The 21,251-nt window shown below is 37.8% G+C and overlaps 2 protein-coding genes across 6 annotated transcripts in view; one reads left to right on the forward strand and one right to left on the reverse strand.

Annotated features, from left to right (window-relative positions):
* Positions 1–21,251, reverse strand: part of NUP62CL (nucleoporin 62 C-terminal like) — a 145,888-nt gene that overhangs the window by 73,933 nt on the left and 50,704 nt on the right. The window contains exon 2 of one of the 4 annotated variants that reach the window (XM_054471555.2): positions 5,528–5,602. The exons of 2 other annotated variants lie outside the window; for them this stretch is intronic. The gene's annotated coding sequence lies outside the window, so the exon portion shown is untranslated. Of the gene's footprint in view, positions 1–4,583; positions 4,790–5,527; positions 5,603–21,251 lie in introns of those variants that run through there. One more of the 4 variants, XM_054471553.2, reaches the window with a different exon arrangement.
* DNAAF6 (dynein axonemal assembly factor 6) overlaps positions 4,978–21,251 on the forward strand; it is a 36,781-nt gene continuing 20,507 nt past the window's right edge. Inside the window, exons 1-5 of one of the 2 annotated variants that reach the window (XM_054471550.1) lie at positions 4,978–5,000; positions 11,142–11,297; positions 14,958–15,030; positions 17,168–17,273; positions 20,981–21,077. In XM_054471550.1, the coding sequence (XP_054327525.1) occupies positions 11,145–11,297; positions 14,958–15,030; positions 17,168–17,273; positions 20,981–21,077 (429 nt within the window). In that variant the 5' untranslated portion in view covers positions 4,978–5,000; positions 11,142–11,144. Of the gene's footprint in view, positions 5,001–5,576; positions 5,710–11,141; positions 11,298–14,957; positions 15,031–17,167; positions 17,274–20,980; positions 21,078–21,251 lie in introns of those variants that run through there. The other variant, XM_054471549.1, reaches the window with a different exon arrangement.

Here is a 21,251-nt window from a genome sequence, read left to right on the forward strand (position 1 = left end):
ACTCACTGAACACTAACTCCCTTTTCCTCCCTCCTCCAGCCCCTGGTAACCTCTACTTTACTTTCTGTCTCTATGAATTATTCTATTCTAGGTACCTCATGCAAGTAGAATCATAACAATATTTGCATGATTTATATGAATCTTATCTGTATATTTACAACAACCTAAATGTCCAACAGCAATAACAGAACGGAGATTTTTTTAAAAGTGATTTAGTCATATATTGGAATACTATATAGCAATAAAAAATAACTTTATTTGCATTTTAAAATCTCAAAAATACTGCTGACCAAAAAAAAAAAAAAATGCTGCAGGGCCAAGCACAGTGGCTAACACCTGTAATATCAGCACTTTGGAAGGCTGAGGCAGGAGGATCACTTGACCCCAGGAGTTCAAGAACGGCCTGGGCAACATAGTGAGACCTTGTCTCTACAAAAAAAAATTAAAAATTAGCCAAGCATGGTGGTGTGCACCTGTAGACCTGTGGTCCCACCTACTCCAGAGGCTGAGGTAGGAGGATCACTTGGGCCCAAGAGGTGGAGGTTGCAATGAGCCAAGATCACGTGGCTGCACTCCAGCCTGGGCAGCAGAGTGAGACTCTATCTCAAAAAAGAAAAAAAACTGCAGAAGAATAAATTATACCATTTATATAAATCTTAAAGACACACAAAACAATATATTACAAATCATTTATGGCCGCATGTCAGGGCACTTATAAATATAGATTGGAAAAATATATACCAACTTTGGAAAAGTATCTCTGGGATGGGAAGGAAATGAGATTGGGAAGGGGTATAAGGAGATAGCTGTAATGTTTTGGTTCTTTAAAAGGATCAACACCTTAAAGAAAATGTGGCAAAATTATAACAATTGTTAAATCTTTGGTAGATACATGGATGATGGTTCATAAGTCTATTTTTCTGTTTGAAATATTTCTTAATTTTAAAGAAGTAATGTTTTAGAATGACAGAAAATAAGACAATATGTGTGCTTTGAAAATGGAGATGTGCTAATATAGACTAATTGTAGCCTTTGTTCTCCCAGCCAACTTAATTGGCTCCTTTATAAAAATTGTTTAAATTATAAATTAATACACACTCATATAATCTTTGAAAAAGATATTCATAAAGTAACAGTGTGAGTGTTACTATGGCACTTGAACCTATGTGAAGCTGCTGTGATTCATACAGTTTTTAAAGTAAATCATTTTAAAAATGTCTATACTTAGTAAAAAAAATAAATTCAGGCTGGTCTGAGTATGGTGGTATTTATTAATACAACTAATTAATCACAACCAGTTACAGAGTTCTTTGTTCCTTCTCCACTCCCATTGCTTCACTTGACTGTCTTAAAAAAAAAAAAAAACAAAAAACAAAAAAAAAAACATTCATGGCTGGGCCCAGTGGCTCACACCTGCAATCCCAGCACTTTAGGAGGCTAAGGCGGGTGGATTGCTTGAGCCCAGGAGTTTGAGGCCAGCATGGGGAACGTGGTGAAACCCAATCCCTACCAAAAAAGAAAAAAAAAAATTAGCCAAGTATGGTAGCATGTGCCTATAGTCCCAGCTACTTGTAGCCCCAGAGGTCGAGGCTGCAGTGAGCTATGATCATACCACTGCGCTCCAGCTGGGCGGACAGAGCAGACCGTCTCAAAAAAAAAAAAAAAAAGTACATTCAATCTAACTCATATGTATAAAGGACACCAGGGCTGATCACTGCCTGCTCTAGCACATAGAAATCTTGATTGTCAAATTCATACATCCAAGAGGGGCAAAAACTCCCAGCTGAGGTCCAGATCTAGATCTGGCCTTCCTGTTAGGCTTCCTATTGAGCTCACTGTTATGTAAGACACAAGTTATAGAAATGATTTTAAATAACCCAAGACATCATGGAATAACTATATTAGCACATCTCCCTTTACTTTTTTCTTTTTTTTTTGAGACACAGTCTTGTTCTGTCACCCAGGCTGGAGTGCAGTGGTGTAATCACAGCTCACTGCAGCCTCAACCTCCCATGCTCAAGCGATCCTCTCACCTCAGCCTCCTGAGTAGCTGGGACCACAGGCACATGCCACCAAGCCTGACTAATTTTTTAATATTTTTTATAGAGATGGGAGCTCCGTATGTTACCCAGGCTGGTCTTGAACTCCTGGATTCAAGTGATTCTTCCGCCTCAGCCTCCCAAAGTGCTGGGATTACAGGTGTGAGCCACCGCACCTGGCTACATCTCCCTTTTCAAAGGACACATAGTGTCTTATTTTCTCTTGTTGGTTAGTTAGGCTAAGTAAATTACAGCCAACTCACTCTATGAAATATTAGGTTGCTGTTAATAATGCAAAATATAAAGACCATCACAACATAGAAAAAAATTTCCAAAACAGTATTAAATAAAAACAACAAAAAAGTATATGAAAAAGGATCACAATCATGTAAAAACATGGGTACATGTGGATAAAGATAGGAGGGGAACAGAATTATCAGTTATATTATGGTAGCAGAATTGAGCGAGATTTTTCATCTTTAATTTCTTTCAATGTTGCATTAATAAATTATTTAACCAGTGTTTTAAAATACTCTATATATTATAAAAGAATTAGCTAAACTATATCCATTTTTCATAGCTATAAATCCACAGAAACCTTTGGGTGTATTTAAAAAAATATTTTAGATCTCTCAAGTTTCATTACTTTAAAACCGAACTAGGAGTCAAATTCAGTTGTCTCTGCTTTGGGATAGGCAAGTTAGGGAAGCTCTCTTTCTGCTTCAACTACTGCCTCTAGATTGCGGCTGCTATCAAGGCAGAATGGACAAGAATATTAGACTTAAGCAAGTGACTTCTAGTCTCAGAGATCCACTTACTGACGGCACAATCCTGGGAAAGTCACAGAACCTCTCTAATCCTTATGTTCCTCAACCTCTAAGCTTCTGTATTTCCGACATTGTTCAGGGAAGCCAACTGCTTAAAGATTAATCTCGATCCTGGACCCATCCCCCACCCCGCTACTTCCTCTACCTGGGGAAAACAGTTCTTAGTATTGGACGCCACCTTGCCAGAGACAGATGAAACCTTGAAGAGTTGATTATATCCCTAAAGATAAATAACATTTGTTCCCCAAGAAGAAAACTAATATTCACCGAACACCTGTGCACCTGACACTGTACCAAGTATTTCATATATGCTATATTGTATATCTTCCTGGGTCCCACTAAACCACAGAACCAATTTCTGGAGGGAGCCAGGGCAATCTGCATTTTAAATAAATTATTTATTTAAATAAATTTTAAATAAAGTGCACACACAAGTTTGAAAACTAAAGGTCTAGGGACAAATCATTAGGGTGTTGTGTACATTTTTTAAAATCTAATGGAAATTATCAGAGTATATTGCAGGTAGTAAGTGTTAAGTGTTGTTCCTGTAAAAACGGTTGTCGGTTATATATTGTCTACATGTGTACTAGGTCACAATATAAAATTTATTTCTTACTGTCGGTCACAGTCAAAAAGTCTGAAAAACACCGGCTGAGCATTACAGACTTAGAATAATGCACAATGAGGCAGAATAAAAAAAAAAAGCAAGAAAAAGGAGATGGCATAACATCTATAATTTAACCTCCACAAGTATCTAGAGAATTAGCAAAATGCAAGACAGCTAAACTCTGATCATTCACAGTAATAAGCGGAATTAAGGTATTGGTAATTTGGCCAAAAGGCCAATAACGTTACTTTAGCCAATAACCTTATTCTATCCCCATTTTTTGTTTACTGTAGATAATAACAAGTAGAACGGACAAATTAATCAAACTTCACTATCTCTTATGCCAGATGGGATGGTCGTTAAGAAATGCATGGTATATAGAAAGAAGGGAAGCAGTTTAATTCATTCATAATCAAATTCTAATACCTGAATAACCAAAAGTAACCATTCATTAAAACCTTCTGTGGGGTCCTACTATTGATCATGGCTAATCAGTCCTGAATACTCCAAATATTTATTACGCCATCCCCCCGCCGCCCCTTTCTTTAAAACCAAGCCACGGAATTTATGGGAAACTAGGGTAACAACTCTATCTCTAAGTGAACTTAAGACAACCAGATTCCCCAGCAGTGGCAAGCGAGCGGCGCGCCTGCTTTTCTCCACTCCGAGGCGGGAAAAGCAAAGCTCCCGGAGTCGCGATTTTCCCTAGAGTGGGAACGACACGTAGCTCAAGCCAGTGCCCCACAGGAACTGGGTGGCAGTTGACCAGGTGCTCCCCCGGGGACTTGGGGCCCGGAAGCCTTGCCTACAGAGGAGAATAAAAAGCGCGATCCCACCTGCACACATACAAACACACGATCGCCCGCGACAAGCCAAGACGGAAGCACAACACGTGTTTCTGTCGCGTGGGGGAGACGTGAAAGGCTGGGGGCGTGGAGGACTGTAGCAAAACCTTCCCTACCCCTGGCCCACTGACCCTACCCTTCTGCCCCCGCCTCTCCAGATCGGCTGGAGATCGAGTCCTCAGATCGGGAATTCACGCGCGGGAAAAGCGTAAAAGAGAGCGAAGCCTGCTGACGAACGGGACAAAAGAAAACCCCACAAACTTACCTTACTGGCAGCCGCCGCCGCTCGCTGTCCGGCCCTGAACTATACGGGCAGTCCTCCGAGACTGCTAGCCGCCAGAAGGGCGGGTCCGGACCTGCTCGAGCCGAAAAGAACCGGCCTCCTCAGTGGGTAGGTTTCCGCTGAAGTGAAGCTAACCGAGACTGAGGCTTAAAAGGGGTCGACCGGGTTAACTGGAAAGGGCTACCAGTAACCCTGACCTGGACGCGCTCGGATTGGTCGATTCCAGTGCGGTCGCAGATGAGACTCTTCTATGATTGGCCAGAAAAGTCAAGCGGGAACCCGGAGGTTGGCAGGTGGGGGGCGGGAACAAAACAAAGTTGTTACCCCAGCAACAGAGAGACGCCACGCTCTCCACAGTCTATTTTCGGAGCCTAGCCAGAGACCGGAAAACTGACCAAGGTGAGGAAATTCGAACCTCAAGAGGGGGAAAGACAGGGTCCTCAGATGCCGTGGCTATCAGAAAAACTAGGGAGAACTCTAGATATTTATAACTCTGAGAGATACCCCAAAAAGCCACAAGTTGGGCAAGGTGGAGGAGACCCGTTCCCTAAATCCCACTATCCTAGACTCTAGAAGCAGGACGCTGCTTTAACAAAACTCGGTTTTACAGGATGTGAGTGAGAGATGGATGCTGATCGACTGTCAGAAGGCAAAAGTAAACATCTGAAGGTTTCCCAACTGGTCTTCTCTCAACTCTCACATGCACTTATTGGTTCTCCCTTCCCATTAATAATGACTAATGGGAATGTAAACCATATTTTCTTATAGGAGGACCTGGATGCTCCAAACTGGAGCAGCCACTGTAAACAGCCTTCTGTTTTATATGTGCAGGCACGATTTATCCTGGCCTAGCATGCCTTGGTTAGGAAATGTTTTGGGGGATATAACACTTCAGACTGAAAAAAAAAAATGGCCCCAGTACTTACTATGTGAGCAATGTCCTTTGTGTGACAACTTGAACGCTGTGGCCTGACGGTTCCAGTGTTGCTTGGTTAGATAAGCTGAGGAGTGAGAAGTAATCAGACCTTCACTTGGTGGGCCCGAGTGTACTGTGCAGAGACTGCTTGTACCTACAAGACCTGCTACTCGCCAAGGGCTGATTGGGAGAGTAAGTATTACATGTCGTTTGACTGTAACTGTCAAAAGGTGGGAAAGTGTGACCAAAAAAATTAAATCTGAGTGAAGGGAGAGAACCTAGTTTGACCAAAGAGGGAGGAGTCATTACTCCTTAAGAGCTTCTTGTGATAAGGATTCAGAACAGAGACCGTATTTCCTGAAGAAATGAAAAAAATAGGACAGGGGAGAAAATTTAAAGCACAGCAAGAAAATTTGCCAGGCCGAGCGTGGTGGCTCCCGCCTGTAATCCCAGCACTTTGGGAGGCCGAGGCGGGCAGATCACTTGAGGTAAGGAGTTCGAGACCAGCCTGGGCAATATGGCGAAACCTGGTCTCCACTAAAAATACAAAAATTAGCCGGGTGTGTTGGCGCCTGCCTGTCTGGATGCTGAGGTGGGAGAATCACCTGAGCCCTGGAGGTCGAGGCTGCAGTGAGCCGTGATGGCGCCACTGCACTCTAGCCTGGGCGACAGAGTGAGACGTAGTCTCAAAAACAAAAGAGGTCTCATACTCCACCTGTATCTAAAAAGAAGTCTCTCCAACTTCTTTTTAGATAGAGGTGGAGTATGAGACTTGAGATAGATAAATAAAGAGAAAAAAATATTAAGTGTATTAAGTTTGTCTGAAATGTACTATAGAGCATTCGATAACTCAGGATGGGTTCTACAGAACCAAGGATTTGCCTCTCCATATTAAAACTAATTTTTCTGTCATCTCGGCACTTTGAGAGTCCTAAGCGAGGGATCACTTGAGCTCAGGAGTTCGAGACCCTTCTGGGCTACACGGTGAAGCCCCGTCTCTACAAGTAATAACAAAAATTAGCCGGCGAAACCCCGTCTCTACAAATAATACAAAAATTAGCCGGGTGCAGTGGCGCAGCCTGTAGTCCCAGCTATTTGGGAGGCTGAAGTGGGAAGATTACTTGAGCCAGGGAGGTCGAGGCTGCAGTGAGCCGAGATCGCGCCACTGCACTCCAGCCTGGGCTACAGCAAGACCCTGTCTCAACAAACAAACAAACAAACAAACAAAAAAACCTCCGTTTTCAAAAAGGATTGGGATGGTACAGACTCCTTATGAATAAATGACTAAAACAGAGGAAATCTTAAATCAAAGGATGCTATTTTTTTTTTTTTTTGAGACGGAGTCTCGCTCTGTCGCCCAGGCTGGAATGCAGTGGCGCGATCTCGGCTCACTGCAACTTCCGCCTCCCGGGTTCAAGCGATTCTTGTGCCTCAGCCACCCAAGGAGATGGGATTACAGGCACGCGCCACTATGCCTGGCTAATTTTTGTATTTGTAATAGAGACGGGGTTTCACCATGTTGGCCAGCTGGTCTCAAACTCCTGACCTCAAGTGATCCGCCCGCCTCGGCCTCCCAAAATGCAGGGATTACAGGCGTGCACCACCGCGCCCAGCCAAAAGACACTTTTTTTGATTTAATAATCAATAACTATTTAATTTATTGACTTCTTTTTCTATGAAAGATTCCAAGTACTTTCAAAAAGCATCTTCCTTAAATATATTTTAAATTTGAAACGAAAACTGTTAAGTTCCCATAGTTACTTATGAGTTAGTACATTTGATGGTAGCGAAAGTTAGAGACCTGAAAAAGAAACCATTCTTAGTATTGTAAAGATAAATTCAAAATGAATTATTTTTAATAGGTGGGAAATCATTGATAAGTATAGTTATCAAAAAATGCAAAGCAGAAAGCAATTAGTATATTATAATTTAATTCAGACATAGGCAGAGATGATATCACTGTTGTGTTCTCAGAAGAATTTTAATGGAGGAATTGCTAAGTAAGGCACTATATAAATAAAGTTGCTTCAATCTAGGAAAGCTGATTTTAAAAAATAAATAAATAAAAATAAAGTTGCAGAAGAAATGCCAAATTTATTTAGAGAATAAATAGATTTTGAGTACTTGCAAATCATTGTGTTAAAGTCAGTATTTTACATAGGGATATATCTATTTACTTAAACAAGTTCCAAAAGGATATTGCTTGGTGACTTTTTTTTGGCGGGGGGGAATGGAGTTTCTCCCAGGCTGGAGTGCAGTGGCATGATCTCGGCTCACTGCAACGGCCACCTCCAGGTTAAGTGATTCTCCAGCCTCAGCCTCCCAAGTAGCTGGGATTACAGGCGCCCGCCATCATGCCTGGCTAATTTTTGTGTTTTTTAGTAGAGTCAGGGTATCGCCATGTTGGCCAGGCTGATCTTGAACTCCTGACCTCAGGTGATCCGCCCACCTTAGCCTCCCAAAGTGCTGGGATTACAGACGTGAGCCACTGCGCCCAGCCCTGCTTGGTGGTTCTTTATCACCCTGATTTTATTTACCATATATACTTGAATTAATAAAATCTATTATCTATTTGAATAGTCTGTAATTCAGAGTTTTCACTAATTTAACCTAGACTTTTCTACAATTAACTGATGTCAAAAGCCATCTTTATTGATACTGTGGAGGAGACAAATAAAATAGAAAGCATGATCCCAGCCTTACAACCAGTCTGACTTTAACTCAAGGTTACTGATGTTGCTTAAGTGCTGTGCGTCTGGAGCCAACCTGGTTGAACTTTTTCAGCCCCTGACTGGCTCCAGTGTTATGGTAATGAGCTGGTTCTGGAGTGTCAGTTGCTTTAGCTCATTGTGGCTAGTAGATGGTCCAATCATGCCTCTATTTATGAAGACCCCAAGTACTCAGGTTAATGTGGGAAAATCAAAGGCTCTGTCTGGAAAATATTGCCATTAGCATTGGCCTAACAAAAGAGAATGCGAGAAAGAAAAACAAAGGGCCTAGAAAATTTATTTTCTAAATACAAATCTCAAATAAAAGACAGTAATATATTTTGTTTTTACTGAAACTCTTAAATTTTCCTTAGTTTAAATTTATTCTTGGCCTATTTAAGTGACAGTGCCAGATTCAAACATTTTAGGCAGTGTGGCTCCAGAATCTTCTTTTTTATTTTTTATTGTTATTATTTTATTTATTTATTTATTTTTGAGACAGGGTCTCACTGTGTCTCCCAGGCTGGAGTGCAGTGGCCCGATCTGGGCTCACTGCAACTTCCATCTCTGGGACTCAAGCTATCATCCTGCCTCGGGCCCCTGAGTAGATGGGACCACAGGGGCATGCCACCGCACCCGTCTAATTTTTGTATTTTTTGTAGAGTCGGGATTTCACTATGTTGCTCAGGCTGATCTCGAACTCCTGAGCTCACGTGACCCGTGAGCTCACCTTGGCCTCTCAAAGTGTTGGTATTACAGATGTCAGCCACCATACCCGGCCAGAATCTTCTTTTTAAAAATCGCTACACTGTACTATCCAATAAGTCAGGGCAAAAGGAAGAATACACTCCAAGGTACAAAGGCAGGAAATTATAGAGTATGTTTAATAAGCAGTTTAGTTTTTAACAGAATATGTAGGAGAATAATAGGAGGGAAGGACAGAAAATTACATTGGGACTATATCCTGAAGGACCTTGATTGCCAGACTCAGGATGAACTTAAATGTATATCACATTTAGAAATAAAAGATAGACCTATAAACTAACACTGCATAGTTCACTGTAGTGAAGATAGTTCCCTACAAATAGTTCATTTGTAGTTCCTAAAAAGTCCTCCTGTTTTAGTTTTTCAGCTGTGATCCACTTGTGTCAAATTAATTTTAATAAATGTTTTTAATAAAGTTTAATAAGTTATTCTTAATATGTTAGACTTCTTAAAAAGCTAGTAGAATCTTCCTTTCTATTGAATTTTGAATGTTTTTTTCTAAAAATTCACAAACTGTTTTTCTCTTTTGATACTTTGAACCATTTAACTAGTTAGTCACAAAATATTTGGGATTCTTTTGTTTATCAAAATACAATATCAACAAACTTGTCATGATTTATTTATTTATTTTTGTTGTCATGATTTATTAATTTGTGTTTACAGATTATTATTACATTTGATATGGTAAAAATATTTTGGCTAAAGTGGTAATTTTATTATTATATTTCTATTTTAATTGAGCTATAGTGCAAATCTATGGCATTTTATTCCAGCATAATTTGGAAGTCCAATTGTACTTTAAGAAGTCTAATTCCTAATATGCTTCAGATACATAAAGTGTTACTAAGAATTATTGTGAATAATTTAACAAAAACAAGTGTACACATTCCAAGGATGACCATCCCCTTCGAAGTAGTCACTTTAGGAGGCTAATCTATTTATTCTAATGTTGTTGTTATTGCTAAAATTGCTTTTGAAACTTCTGTTTTAGAATCACCTTGAGGAATGTAGCACATTCTTTTGAGTATCCTCAAAGAAGAAAATCTTCATATTTTGAAAGTAGACATGATATCTAAATATATCTAGAAATCACTTGGTGACAAGTCTGATGTGTAATCAAACCAAATGATACCATAATGATACCTATTTTCTTGGTGATACATATGAAGGCAATTCCAAATAAAAAGAAAAATCAAAAAATATTTTGAGCATTGATAGCATAATTTACATCAGTGTATAACCTTCCAAATGACTATTTTGAAATATAACATTCAGATGAATTTAGTCATGCTTCATTTGGTATTAATCAACTGCTGACTATGTGCCAGCTGCAGTTATTAAAGACACTAAATCTACAGGTGTAGCTTCCCACTGCTCACACTGGCCTACTTCCCACCTAATGAGAACCAGGCCAGAGTTCCTTTCCAAATAACTGGTAGGGATTTAGAATTAATCTGGTTTTTCTAAATCCAGTATCCAATGTACCAAAGGAACCATAACATTCCTTCATAACCTCCACTGTGGGTACCTAGGTGACATGAGAAAGCCACCGACGCAGCGCCTGGTTTGTTTTCTCTTTTCCAGCTGGAACTTTGAGCCCTATTCTGCCCTATTCTGAACCTTCATCTCTAGCAATCAACTTGTGCACAATCCTCAAGAACTGTACCCCACCTTCTATAGGCCAGCATCCTTCTTCACCCTAAATAGGTCTCCCTGTAACCATGACTTCAACCTTTCTTCCCTGAAGCACTGCTCATGTCTAAAAAATATGTTCCCAAATGATGATACATAGTGTATCATACACTTTTTCTAGAGGTAGGGCTTAAGAATCTGCATTTTAAACCAACTCCCCCAAGTGATTATTAAGCACATTAAAACCTGAGAACCACTATAGTAGGTGCTCAATAAGTGCTTGTTAGCTTGAGTATGACATTTTAGTAAAGCAGGCTGAATGTTTGAGTTTACTTGGTGCTCCCGGTCTATGAGTTAGCAAAATACATATATTTGAAGGAGTTTAAAAGGATTTCCAAGGAAGTATAAGAACCAATGGAGTGATCCAGGGAAAGAAGGGAGATATGACAATAAAACATCTTCATGTCTTAAATAAAACAGAAAAGTAAAATACCTCTTTCTGATTATCTTTTTCTTCAGATAATGGAATCTGAAAATATGGATTCTGAAAATATGAAGACAGAAAATATGGAATCTCAAAATGTAGACTTTGAGAGTGTTTCTTCAGTTACAGCTCTGGAAGCCCTCTCTAAGCTACTTAATCCTGAAGAAGAGGATGATTCTGACTATGGACAGGTGGTCATATACTTACAGTTGAATTAGTTTTGTTCATGGGAAGTTGTGGAACTGTATTTGAATAACCTGTTCCCACCTAGCTGTGGGAACAGAGCTGTGTCATTTGATACATTCACAGGAAGCTACAAGGCTGATTATGCATGACAATGTAACCTGTAGTACATTTCTAGCAAACATAATTATATTTTTCTAAACCAACTGAACACTGAATAGGAAAATAGTTCTGTAACTGTGGTACAAATAGCCACATTTCAAAATGTTGTCATTTATATTTGTGGCCAAAGAATGCTTGACAACCATTGCAGAGTGGTAGTTAGGATTGTTTAAGCCTAGACAATATTTCTATAAAACAAATATTTTCAGTTATACAGTATTAATTGGACCACCAAGTACCAGTCCCTTAATTTTTTAATTTGTCTACACATTAACGCAGAACAGAAAGTTTTTGAGCCAAATAATAGGGCAAACTAGTTTCAGCCTACCAAAATTGGCTTCCCAGTAATGCACAAATAAAGTTGTGGAGTCTAATTAGTTGAGTAGCATTTGGGGTCAGGATAGGTAATGCCAGCAAGGCTTGCAGTAGCAAGATGGGCTTCATTTTGGGTAGAAGAGTTCATTGAACTGACCTTTGACCACTCCAAGGTTACTGCCAGTGTTCCCAGAACAATTAAAACACTTTTATATAACTCCCTGCTCTCCATTCTCCTATTTCTTAACTATCAGTGAGCCTTGGCTATCAGACTGCCTATGATAGGGCAAACAAAATTTGGGGCAAAAAATCCTATACCATAACAGAATATGTCAATTTTCATAAAATTATTTTAATGAAGTATTTTGTTATATGACCAATTTATCATGAATAAATCATCTTTGACAAACGTACATATCAGTTTACTCCTCCTAAAATTTATTTTTGCCACAATTTGGAGAAAAAAGCAAGCTATGAACAGGCAGCAAATTCAGTGGCTCAGACTGACACTGAACTGAGCCACCACCCTAAGGAAGAGCTTAGGTGGAATAGGGCAGAATAAATAAGATGTAAAATGGGAATAAAATTTGTAGAAGAATTGAGTCAGCTTGGAGCCAGGATCAGGAACCAGGAAGTTTTAGTCAGGGAAAAGTCTTAGCAGAGGCTAAATAAAGAAACATCAGGATGTTAATGACAGCATTAGCTATACACAACAAACAGGATACAGGAGAAAAAGTTAGGAACAATGTATCAATGAAGTTGGGAAGGCAAGCTCATTTTTGCTACCTTAGTTGAGTAGCAGAATAATAATTTTCTGGAGCCTACATCCTAGGAAAGGTAAGGTTATGCCATATAGAAAAAGTATATCAAGTATTTGAGAAACAGTGACCTTGAATATAGTGAAGTGGAACTTGTAACTGGGACAGATTCAAATATAAGGATTTACCCTGCTTACAGAGCCTATTCCATTTGGTGTTTATGGCTGGAGGTGTTTATTTGCATCTAGAGGTGTTTCTAGGAGGAAAGATGAGTGCTTATGAGAATAGACCAACATAATATTACTGAGTTGTACAGTTTATAAAGGAAAATTACTATAATAATGTATGATTCTGTATATCTGGGTTATAAGCAATTTTGAGATAATTGGTCATTCAGACACCACAGTACAGATATCATTAGAGGACACAGAGTATTAGAACAGTGGAAGAATAATTAATGTTTCTAATGAACTATTACATTTTCCAGGAGAGAAACTGCTTTTCATTTTTTAACATGTATTAATCTTGGGAACTGTGGGATGATTACAAGAGTGATGTGTTTTTGAAAATATGCTCTCTGAAAACAGCAAGAGAACAGTTGCATACACATTGCTTCATTTACACTATCCCTTTTCTATATGACTTGTTAAGAATCTGGGAGATTAGGGAGAGAGTGTGTCTGTCATTTTTCAAAGCCATGAGGGGATCTTAAGGCCTGTGGGAAATAAGGTTCACTGCTCTTCACAGACATTATAACGAGGATGTTCTGTCTTACATATTACAAAGTGGCATGAATTGCAATGATATATTGCTCAGATAATTGGCTGTAGATTCATGGTAAAGGCTCAAATGATGTCCTAATAGAAAACAATTGCCAGATGGTTTTTAATGTTTTTATGATCCCATTCCATCTTTTAACTTGAAAATTTTATTTTTAATCATTTATTTTCATTAAATTAATAAATTGAAACTCCCATGTGTTCTGAGCTAATCACTGTCCATGGAGAGTATACCAATTTTTGTCATGAATGTCCAAGGTTTTACTTCTACTGCTTTTAATTTTCTGTGGAAGGCAGCACTCAACTAAACAAGAGGCCCTCATGTTCTGAGAAATGCTTTACTCTGATTGACTATTAGTGTTCTGATGATTAATAATTTAAGAAAAGTACTACACATTTATATGACATTAGTGATTAAAAAGAGGAAAAAAATGTCCCAAATATTGTCTTGGGATTTTCACATAAAAATGCCTGTAATGCCTTAATCACAGACATAGCACTTTTGAAACACCTTTTGGAAAGGAATAGTTACTATCTCAGACACTGTTGAGAGATTATAGATTAATTTCTGATTTATAACTGTTGGAATAGTTTCACATAATAAAGACCCACGTGAGCTGTTCCATCAGCTTTCAAGGACAGACACTACTCTCCTTGCCCAAACAAGACATTCTAACTTTTGTACATGTCTAAAGTCTTAGGAGATGAGGACAGGGGCCTGAGAAAAGAGAGATAGAGGTGCCAGTTGGCCAGTAGGCAAGGAGATAAGAATTTTTTGACTGCCAGTAGTGGAGTGAGTTGGAGCTGCAGGGTCTGTCATCAGCAAAAAACAATTGGTAAGAAATTGGAATTTTCTTGAAATACCAAAGAATCCCTGAGACGGGCCAATGAGGTGGTGTCACTATAACAATAGTGTAATATGTGTTATACTTAGTTGAAAAAAATGAAGATTGCTTGTATTGGTGAGTCAGGGCAAGTCCTTTGGGGATGTGCATGCTTGTGCAGAAGATGGAAAAATAAACTTATGAAGTTATGAAGACTGAAGTACATCAGCATGTATTAGAGACTATTAATTTGTGTTTGCTGTTTAAATCCACTAGTTCAGTGTCATGAGGCGGTGGGACAGGGAAGTGTTTCATACCTATAGTGGAAAAAAGTAAAAGCAGTTATCAGGGCTTTTGAATGATTAATTTGAAGTCTGAATACTTAGCTTCTGCTTAGTGTTAGTTTTTATTTCTGTAAAATTTTCACATACTCTGTCCTCCATCTGACTACAACCAGACACTGCTAAACCCCAAAAGTGTCAATGCCTTTATACTAATACTTGGTTCTAACCTTCATAGAGATGAATGTGGCTCATTCCTCTGTCCCCAAGGATACATGATTCACTGAGCTGGAACTAGGGATTTAGCCTGACCAAAGATCAATTCTGCTCTAGAGTCTATTAAACCGAACACTTTTTGAAAGAACAAGGAAAGCATATTCGAAATAGTACTTGACATCTGTCTTTCTGTTGTATAACAATGATGGGTAATTAAACTGGAAAGCTCCATGAGTTTTTTTGATGGAAATCCTATCAAATTTAAAGTATCACTAGTCATATAGGTTATACAAGTATTAATTATAGAATACTGAACTTTTTTTCCTCCCTCAGACAAATGGTTTATCTACTATTGGAGCCATGGGTCCTGGGAATATTGGACCACCCCAAATAGAAGAGCTCAAAGGTAAGTTATTTAACAAAGCCATATAGATCAATATAATCTTTTCCTTGGTAGAAAAATTATAGGGAGAGTAATACGTACTAATACTAGTATTTATTAAGATGAACTAAATAACAATGTATTGTATACTTGGAAATTGCTAAGATAGTAGATTTTAAGTATTCTCATCACAAGTAAATGATAAGTAGGTGAGATAATCCATATGTTAATTAGCTTGAGTTAGTCATCCACTATGTATACATATTTCAGAACATCATATGGTATGTCATAAATATATACAATTTTTATTTGTTCATTAAAAATGGAGAAATGAATAAATAATTTTTAAAAAGAAAAAAGATGAACTAAAATAATCATGGAAATGATGAATAGCCATTTACATATAAAGATGCTGTTTTTACTCTACCACTGCAGGTAAATAGTTTTTCTAATAATGGAAATATATTTGCCTTGAATTATCCACATTCCTTGCATATTTTCTGAGATAGAAGACCAAGAAAGTCACATGTGGTTAGATCATTTTTTATTTTTTAGGGTCTATTTACCAAGATGCTTAGCTTCTTTACCTTCTACCTTCCTATATTCTAGCAATTTCATGGAATTCATTCATTGAATTATTTAATAAATATTTATTGAGAACCTATTATGTATCAGGCAGTATGACCATCTCTGATACTACAATGCAGATCAAAACAGAAAAAGTCCCTGTTCTGATTGAGCTAATAGACTTTTGGAGAAGACAATAAAACAAATAACTACACAGTGTTATCTTACATTAAGAGGCTTATATACATTAACGTCTTTGAGTTTACTTATAAAAAAAAGTCCAATAAATGAGACTAAATAATATTTTTACGTTTCCCCAGCATTTTGAGCTATACATTTTTACAGAGTTGAACATTTTACAAATCTTTAAAAATATAAAAGGCTGTAATTCTGTTGGTCATGATCACCATTAACCAGAGGATAGGAAGGGAGAGGAAGTGAATTTCATTCATCAATTTAGTTAATTGCAAAAAGATTAATCTGGACAAATGTTTAAAATAATGGCTAAAATGAGGTCTAAGGATGGTTTTAAAATTTCAGTTATTATTGCTATACATACTCAAGAGGCTATTTGCCTTACTCAAGAGATATTCGCTCCATGGCAGACTAGTTCACATTTCATGTATTTCTGTGCTGCCTGTATTTCTGATAATGTAGGTCTAATAATCTTTAAATTCTGAAGGCAATGATTCATATGTAAAATGTTATATATAAATCTGTAGTTAGGCTTTACAAAGCCCGTGCTGATAATGTCAAAAGAAGCTGATAAATGTCAAAAGAATTGCCAGAATTGAAAACCTAACAATCGGGTGCATTTCTGGGAATGTTTAAAATGACTCAAAGCAGTGTTCTGCACCTAATGCAGGTCTCCACTGGATGCTACAATAGTTAAAACAAATGTGAGCTGGGTTTTTTGCATGCCTACTAGAGCCTATCCATTTTTAAACATTTAAAGATGACATGCAGAAACCCAACCTCATGCTCAGCTCTGCATGAGGAAAATGCTGGACTAAAAAATGATCATTGTATCCACTGCTTTCAGTTTCTTTAATTTATATTATTATTTTGAGAATTATGTCATGTTTGCATGGAGAAGATATCAAAGCGTTTTTATATAGTAAAAACAATGCAAGATAAGACATTTCTCTCCACATCAGATTGATTGTAGTTGCGATTTTTTCTTTTATATAAAAATATTTTTAAATATAATCCTATTTATGTTTCTGGAAAAATGTATAATATTTCTTTGCACATGTATATGGAGAGAGAGTGAGAGAGACTGGAATGATACACAACAGAATACTAACATTGATTATCTCCAGGCAGTTGGATTGTAGATTATTTTCTTCTTTTTGTTTATGTTTTTGCCAAATTCTCTAAAGTTGTTATTAAAATTCTACAATGTATTGGTTCTGTATTGATAGAAACATTTAGTCAGTAGTTACTAATTTAGTTTGTTTTGATCGAAAAACAAGCTAGTGATTACAAATAATGTTTTATTTCAATGATCCCAAACTCAGTGTGAAGAAGAATAGGAGCAATTTAGAGAAGGAAAAAAGCATGAGCTTCAGCTTTATCTTCCCTTTCTTCACAGTCATCCCTGAAACCAGCGAGGAAAATAACGAGGACATCTGGAATTCAGAAGAGATTCCAGAAGGAGCAGAACATGATGATATGTGGGATGTTAGAGAAATCCCAGAGTAAGTCAAATGAAGCCAGGAATGTCTTTAGGAGTTTAAGTTAGCTGTGTCATCTGATAGCATTTTATTTTTTGCAAGATTCATAAAGTAACATACCACATAAAAGATAAAACTGCAGTGACACACGGAAGGCATGTGTAATTGATGATTTTTTCCTTCTGGAGCAGAAACAAATAATAAAGCATAACACCTTCCTTTCAATTATTATCTAGCAAAAATGAAAAATATAGTCATTTCCATTATAAATTTATATTTAATGTCAGTTTGTTGTATAATGTGGAACTAGCAGTTGGAGAAAGCCAGCCCATTAAATTGCAAGCATTCATACAAACTAAATTACAATGCCATGTTTATTTGTCAAGGACTTGCTTTTAATTACTCAATGTTCCACAATTTCGGTGAAAGGCTATGTTCTCTCTCCAATTATCAATTATTACCCAGACTTGTTTACTAGATATTCTAAGATTATATTTAGTATTCAGTGTATTTTGCAAGCAGGGTTCAAGACTTGCTTTGTAGCCTTTTCAGTACAATCAAGTTATAAATATGAAATTTAGAATTATTATAAAAAGCCTTTTATTCTGATTTTAAAAGCACTCATACTTTTAAGAACCTTAAAATATATTTATATACATAGATAAGATCATTGGTCAAATAGACTAAGCTTTATATATATGTATTTTGAAATAAAATTTGGATTGACTATTTAGAATAGCAGGAAAAATAAAGCCAACACATTCTTAAAGACTTCTGTGGCAAGTGATCTGACAACTTTTCTAATACTGAATACAAAACTATCCAGTATTTTTTTTTTTTTTTTTGAGACAGAGTCTTGCTCTGTCGCCCAGGCTGGAGTGCAGTGGCACAATCTCTGCTCACTGCAACCTGCGCCCCTCCTGGGTTCAAGCAATTCTCCTGCCTCAGCCTCCCATGTAGCTGGAACTACAGGCACCTGCCACCACGCCCAGCTAATTTTTGTATTTTTAGTAGAGACGGGGTTTCACCATGTTGGCCAGGCTGGTCTGGAACTCCTGACCTCAGGCAATCTGCCCGCCTCAGCCTCCCAAAGTGCTAAGATTACAGGCATGAGCCACTGCGCCCAGCCAAAATTGTCCAGTGTAAAACAAGCAAACAAACAAACAAACAAAAACTCCATGCTTCTGCCTTCTACATAAGTTTTGAAAATAGAAGCAGTGGGAGACTGCAGATAATTAACTAGAAAGAAGTATCCAGCTTTCAAATAAACAATGTCAAGACCATAAACCTCATAAAAAATCAAAGGAGATTTTAAAACATTTCTTAGAGAATGAAGAGAGTAAATTTGAAGTTATGTTTATATAGTGTCCACATATCCGTATGAAAAGTAATAGTTAAGTCACTTATTTGTCATATTGTCTAACGAATGTCAAATATCCATATGCAGCAAACTTCAAATTTGGGTAATTTTTCCCTTTTCATCCTGATGTTTGATGTTAGGTAGATAGAACATCCATGAAAGCTTTAAATGAATAATAACTTCAGGTTATTATGAGGAAAATTGCTTTATAAGATTTAAAAAATCTTCATCTTCTACCTTATGAAAATGCATTTCAACATTTCTCAGTGGATACAGAGGAAAATAGGTAAAGAATATGAACAGGCAGTTCAAAAAAGAAGAATCACAAGTGGCCAAGTAAAAGAATAACAAGGAGCTGAGCTAAGGCACTGGCCTTGGGGAGAAGTATGAGGGTCTTTATTTGAGTGAGTTTTGAATGAAGAGTTGGTATTTGGTTAGATAAAATGGATGAGAGGAGAGCGTCAAAGATGATGCTGAAGTTATTAGCTTGGGTGACTGAGGAAATGATAATGCCATTAACTTTGATAGGAATTATAGGTTAAGAAGAATCAGTGAGTTTGTTTTTGTTTTCTTTCTTTCTCCCTTTCTCTTTCTTTCTTTCTTTCTTTCTTTTTCTTTCTTTCTTTCTTTTTTCTGAGACAGAGTCTTGCTCTGTTGCTCAGGCTGGAGTGCAGTGGTATGATCTCGGCTCACTGCAACCTCCGCCTTCCAGGTTCAAGCGATTCTCCTGCCTCAGCGTTGCAAGTAGCTGAGACTACAGGTGCATGCCACCAGGCCTGGCTAATGTTTTTTGTATTTTTTGTAGAGACGGGGTTTCACCAAGTTGGCCAGGCTGGTCCTGAACTCCTGGCCTCAAGCAATCCACCTGCCTCAGCCTCCCAAAGTGCTGGGATTATAGGCGTGAGCCACAGTGCCCAACCAAATTTGTTTTTTTTCTTCGCCAACTACCCCCCGGCCCCGCCCATTGTTCACTACAGCCTCAACCTCCTGGGCTCAAGCAATTCTTGCACCTCACTCTCCCAAGTAGCTGGGACTACAGGTGCACACTTTATTTTTGTGAAAACTGCGTCTAACTGTGTTGCCCAGGCTGGTCTCAAACTCCTGGACTCAAGCAATCCTCCTGCCGCAGCCTCCCTAAACACTGGATTACAGTTGAGAGCCACCATGACTAGCTGGTTTTTGATATGTACACTTTGAGCTGTCTTTGGGACATCCAGGCAAACCTTTGTAGTAGACAGTTGGAAAATTGCGTGTGGAGCTCAGGATAAGAGCAGGAGCTTGAGCAAATCCATTAGGAGTAATGAACATATAGATCAATTCTGTTTGTTTTAACCTGGCTTCACCTTCATAAATAATTGGTAGATGTTATAGCCTATTAAGAGAAAAGTGCCCCATAGCAAATAGCTGCTTATTGTTAACCATGTTCAAACTCAGAGAAATCACTTTTTTATTTTTGGGCATTCCTATTGGCAAATGGTCAGAATTTCAATCAAGTGCTTTAGTCTTACTATCCAGAGATCTACAATTTCTTCATTAAGGTAGCATTAAGCAAAATATTAATAATAATAATAATTTGTAAATGTTTGTTTCATTCTATCTGAAGAGATGGGGTACCTTGTGGTGGGTGCTTCTATAAACCATTGTATTCCTGGAGGCCCAAATTTGGGAGGGAGGAATGATTTGTGAATTGTCATGTGTGGGGTGAAATATCAGGAAAATCTTTCATTAAACTCAGAATTCTGTAAGGCTAGATTCTAAGCACTATAGTGTAGCTGTGCTGACTATATTACCAGTGTTTCTATTGTAGAATTTTAGCCGTAGAGATCATTCAGTTCAAACTCACCCCTCCCTCCCATAAATCATACAAATGTAGAAACTGAGACCCCATGAGTTTGTGACTTGACCAAGGTCCACAGTTAATGAAAGAAACAGTACTAAGCCTGAATTTTCTCCTCTGCTCTGTGGTTTAAACTTGGCAGAGGAAGGTTTCTATCAATCCCTAGGTTATGGACTCAGTATTTTTCTGAGCTATTGTTTTTCAGGAACAGACTTTCCTTTTTTTTCTTCTGCTTTTAATCTTATTAGAATCTTATTAGAAGTTCCCTCAGTCTATTTTATTTGTCTAGCTCTGAAACAGGTAAAGCTTTATTTTAGAAAATAATAACAATCCTGCTTTTCAGTGTTTATTTTGACCACATTTCTAGACTTCTTTTCCTTTATGTTCTATTATATGCCTGAAGACCTGCAAGCACTTTGTTTAGTCCTTTTATTTTCTCTAATAGCATGTCCTCATAAGTTACTAGTTTTCTTTTCTGTGACAGGAAATTGCTCTTTCATCTGAGTCCCTATAATCATTGATTTTATTTTTCAGGTATGAGATTATATTCAGACAGCATGTGGGAACTGAAGATATATTTTTAGGGTTGTCAAAAAAGGACTCCTCAACAGGTTGTTGCAGTGAACTAGTGGTAAGCCTCTCCTCCCCTTCTTCATTATCTATACAACCATTGTAGCTAAATTGACTGACTATTATATACATAATATTGTAGGCAAGGTTGTAAACTCTTTAAAAATCGTGGTTGCTATGTTTCAGGTACTAGGGTAATAATGGGATAGACAGTTTAAAATTGTTAACTTGTACA

The sequence above is a fragment of the Pongo pygmaeus genome, chromosome X (assembly GCF_028885625.2).
Source record: "Pongo pygmaeus isolate AG05252 chromosome X, NHGRI_mPonPyg2-v2.0_pri, whole genome shotgun sequence".
Classification (NCBI taxonomy): Eukaryota; Metazoa; Chordata; class Mammalia; order Primates; family Hominidae; genus Pongo; species Pongo pygmaeus.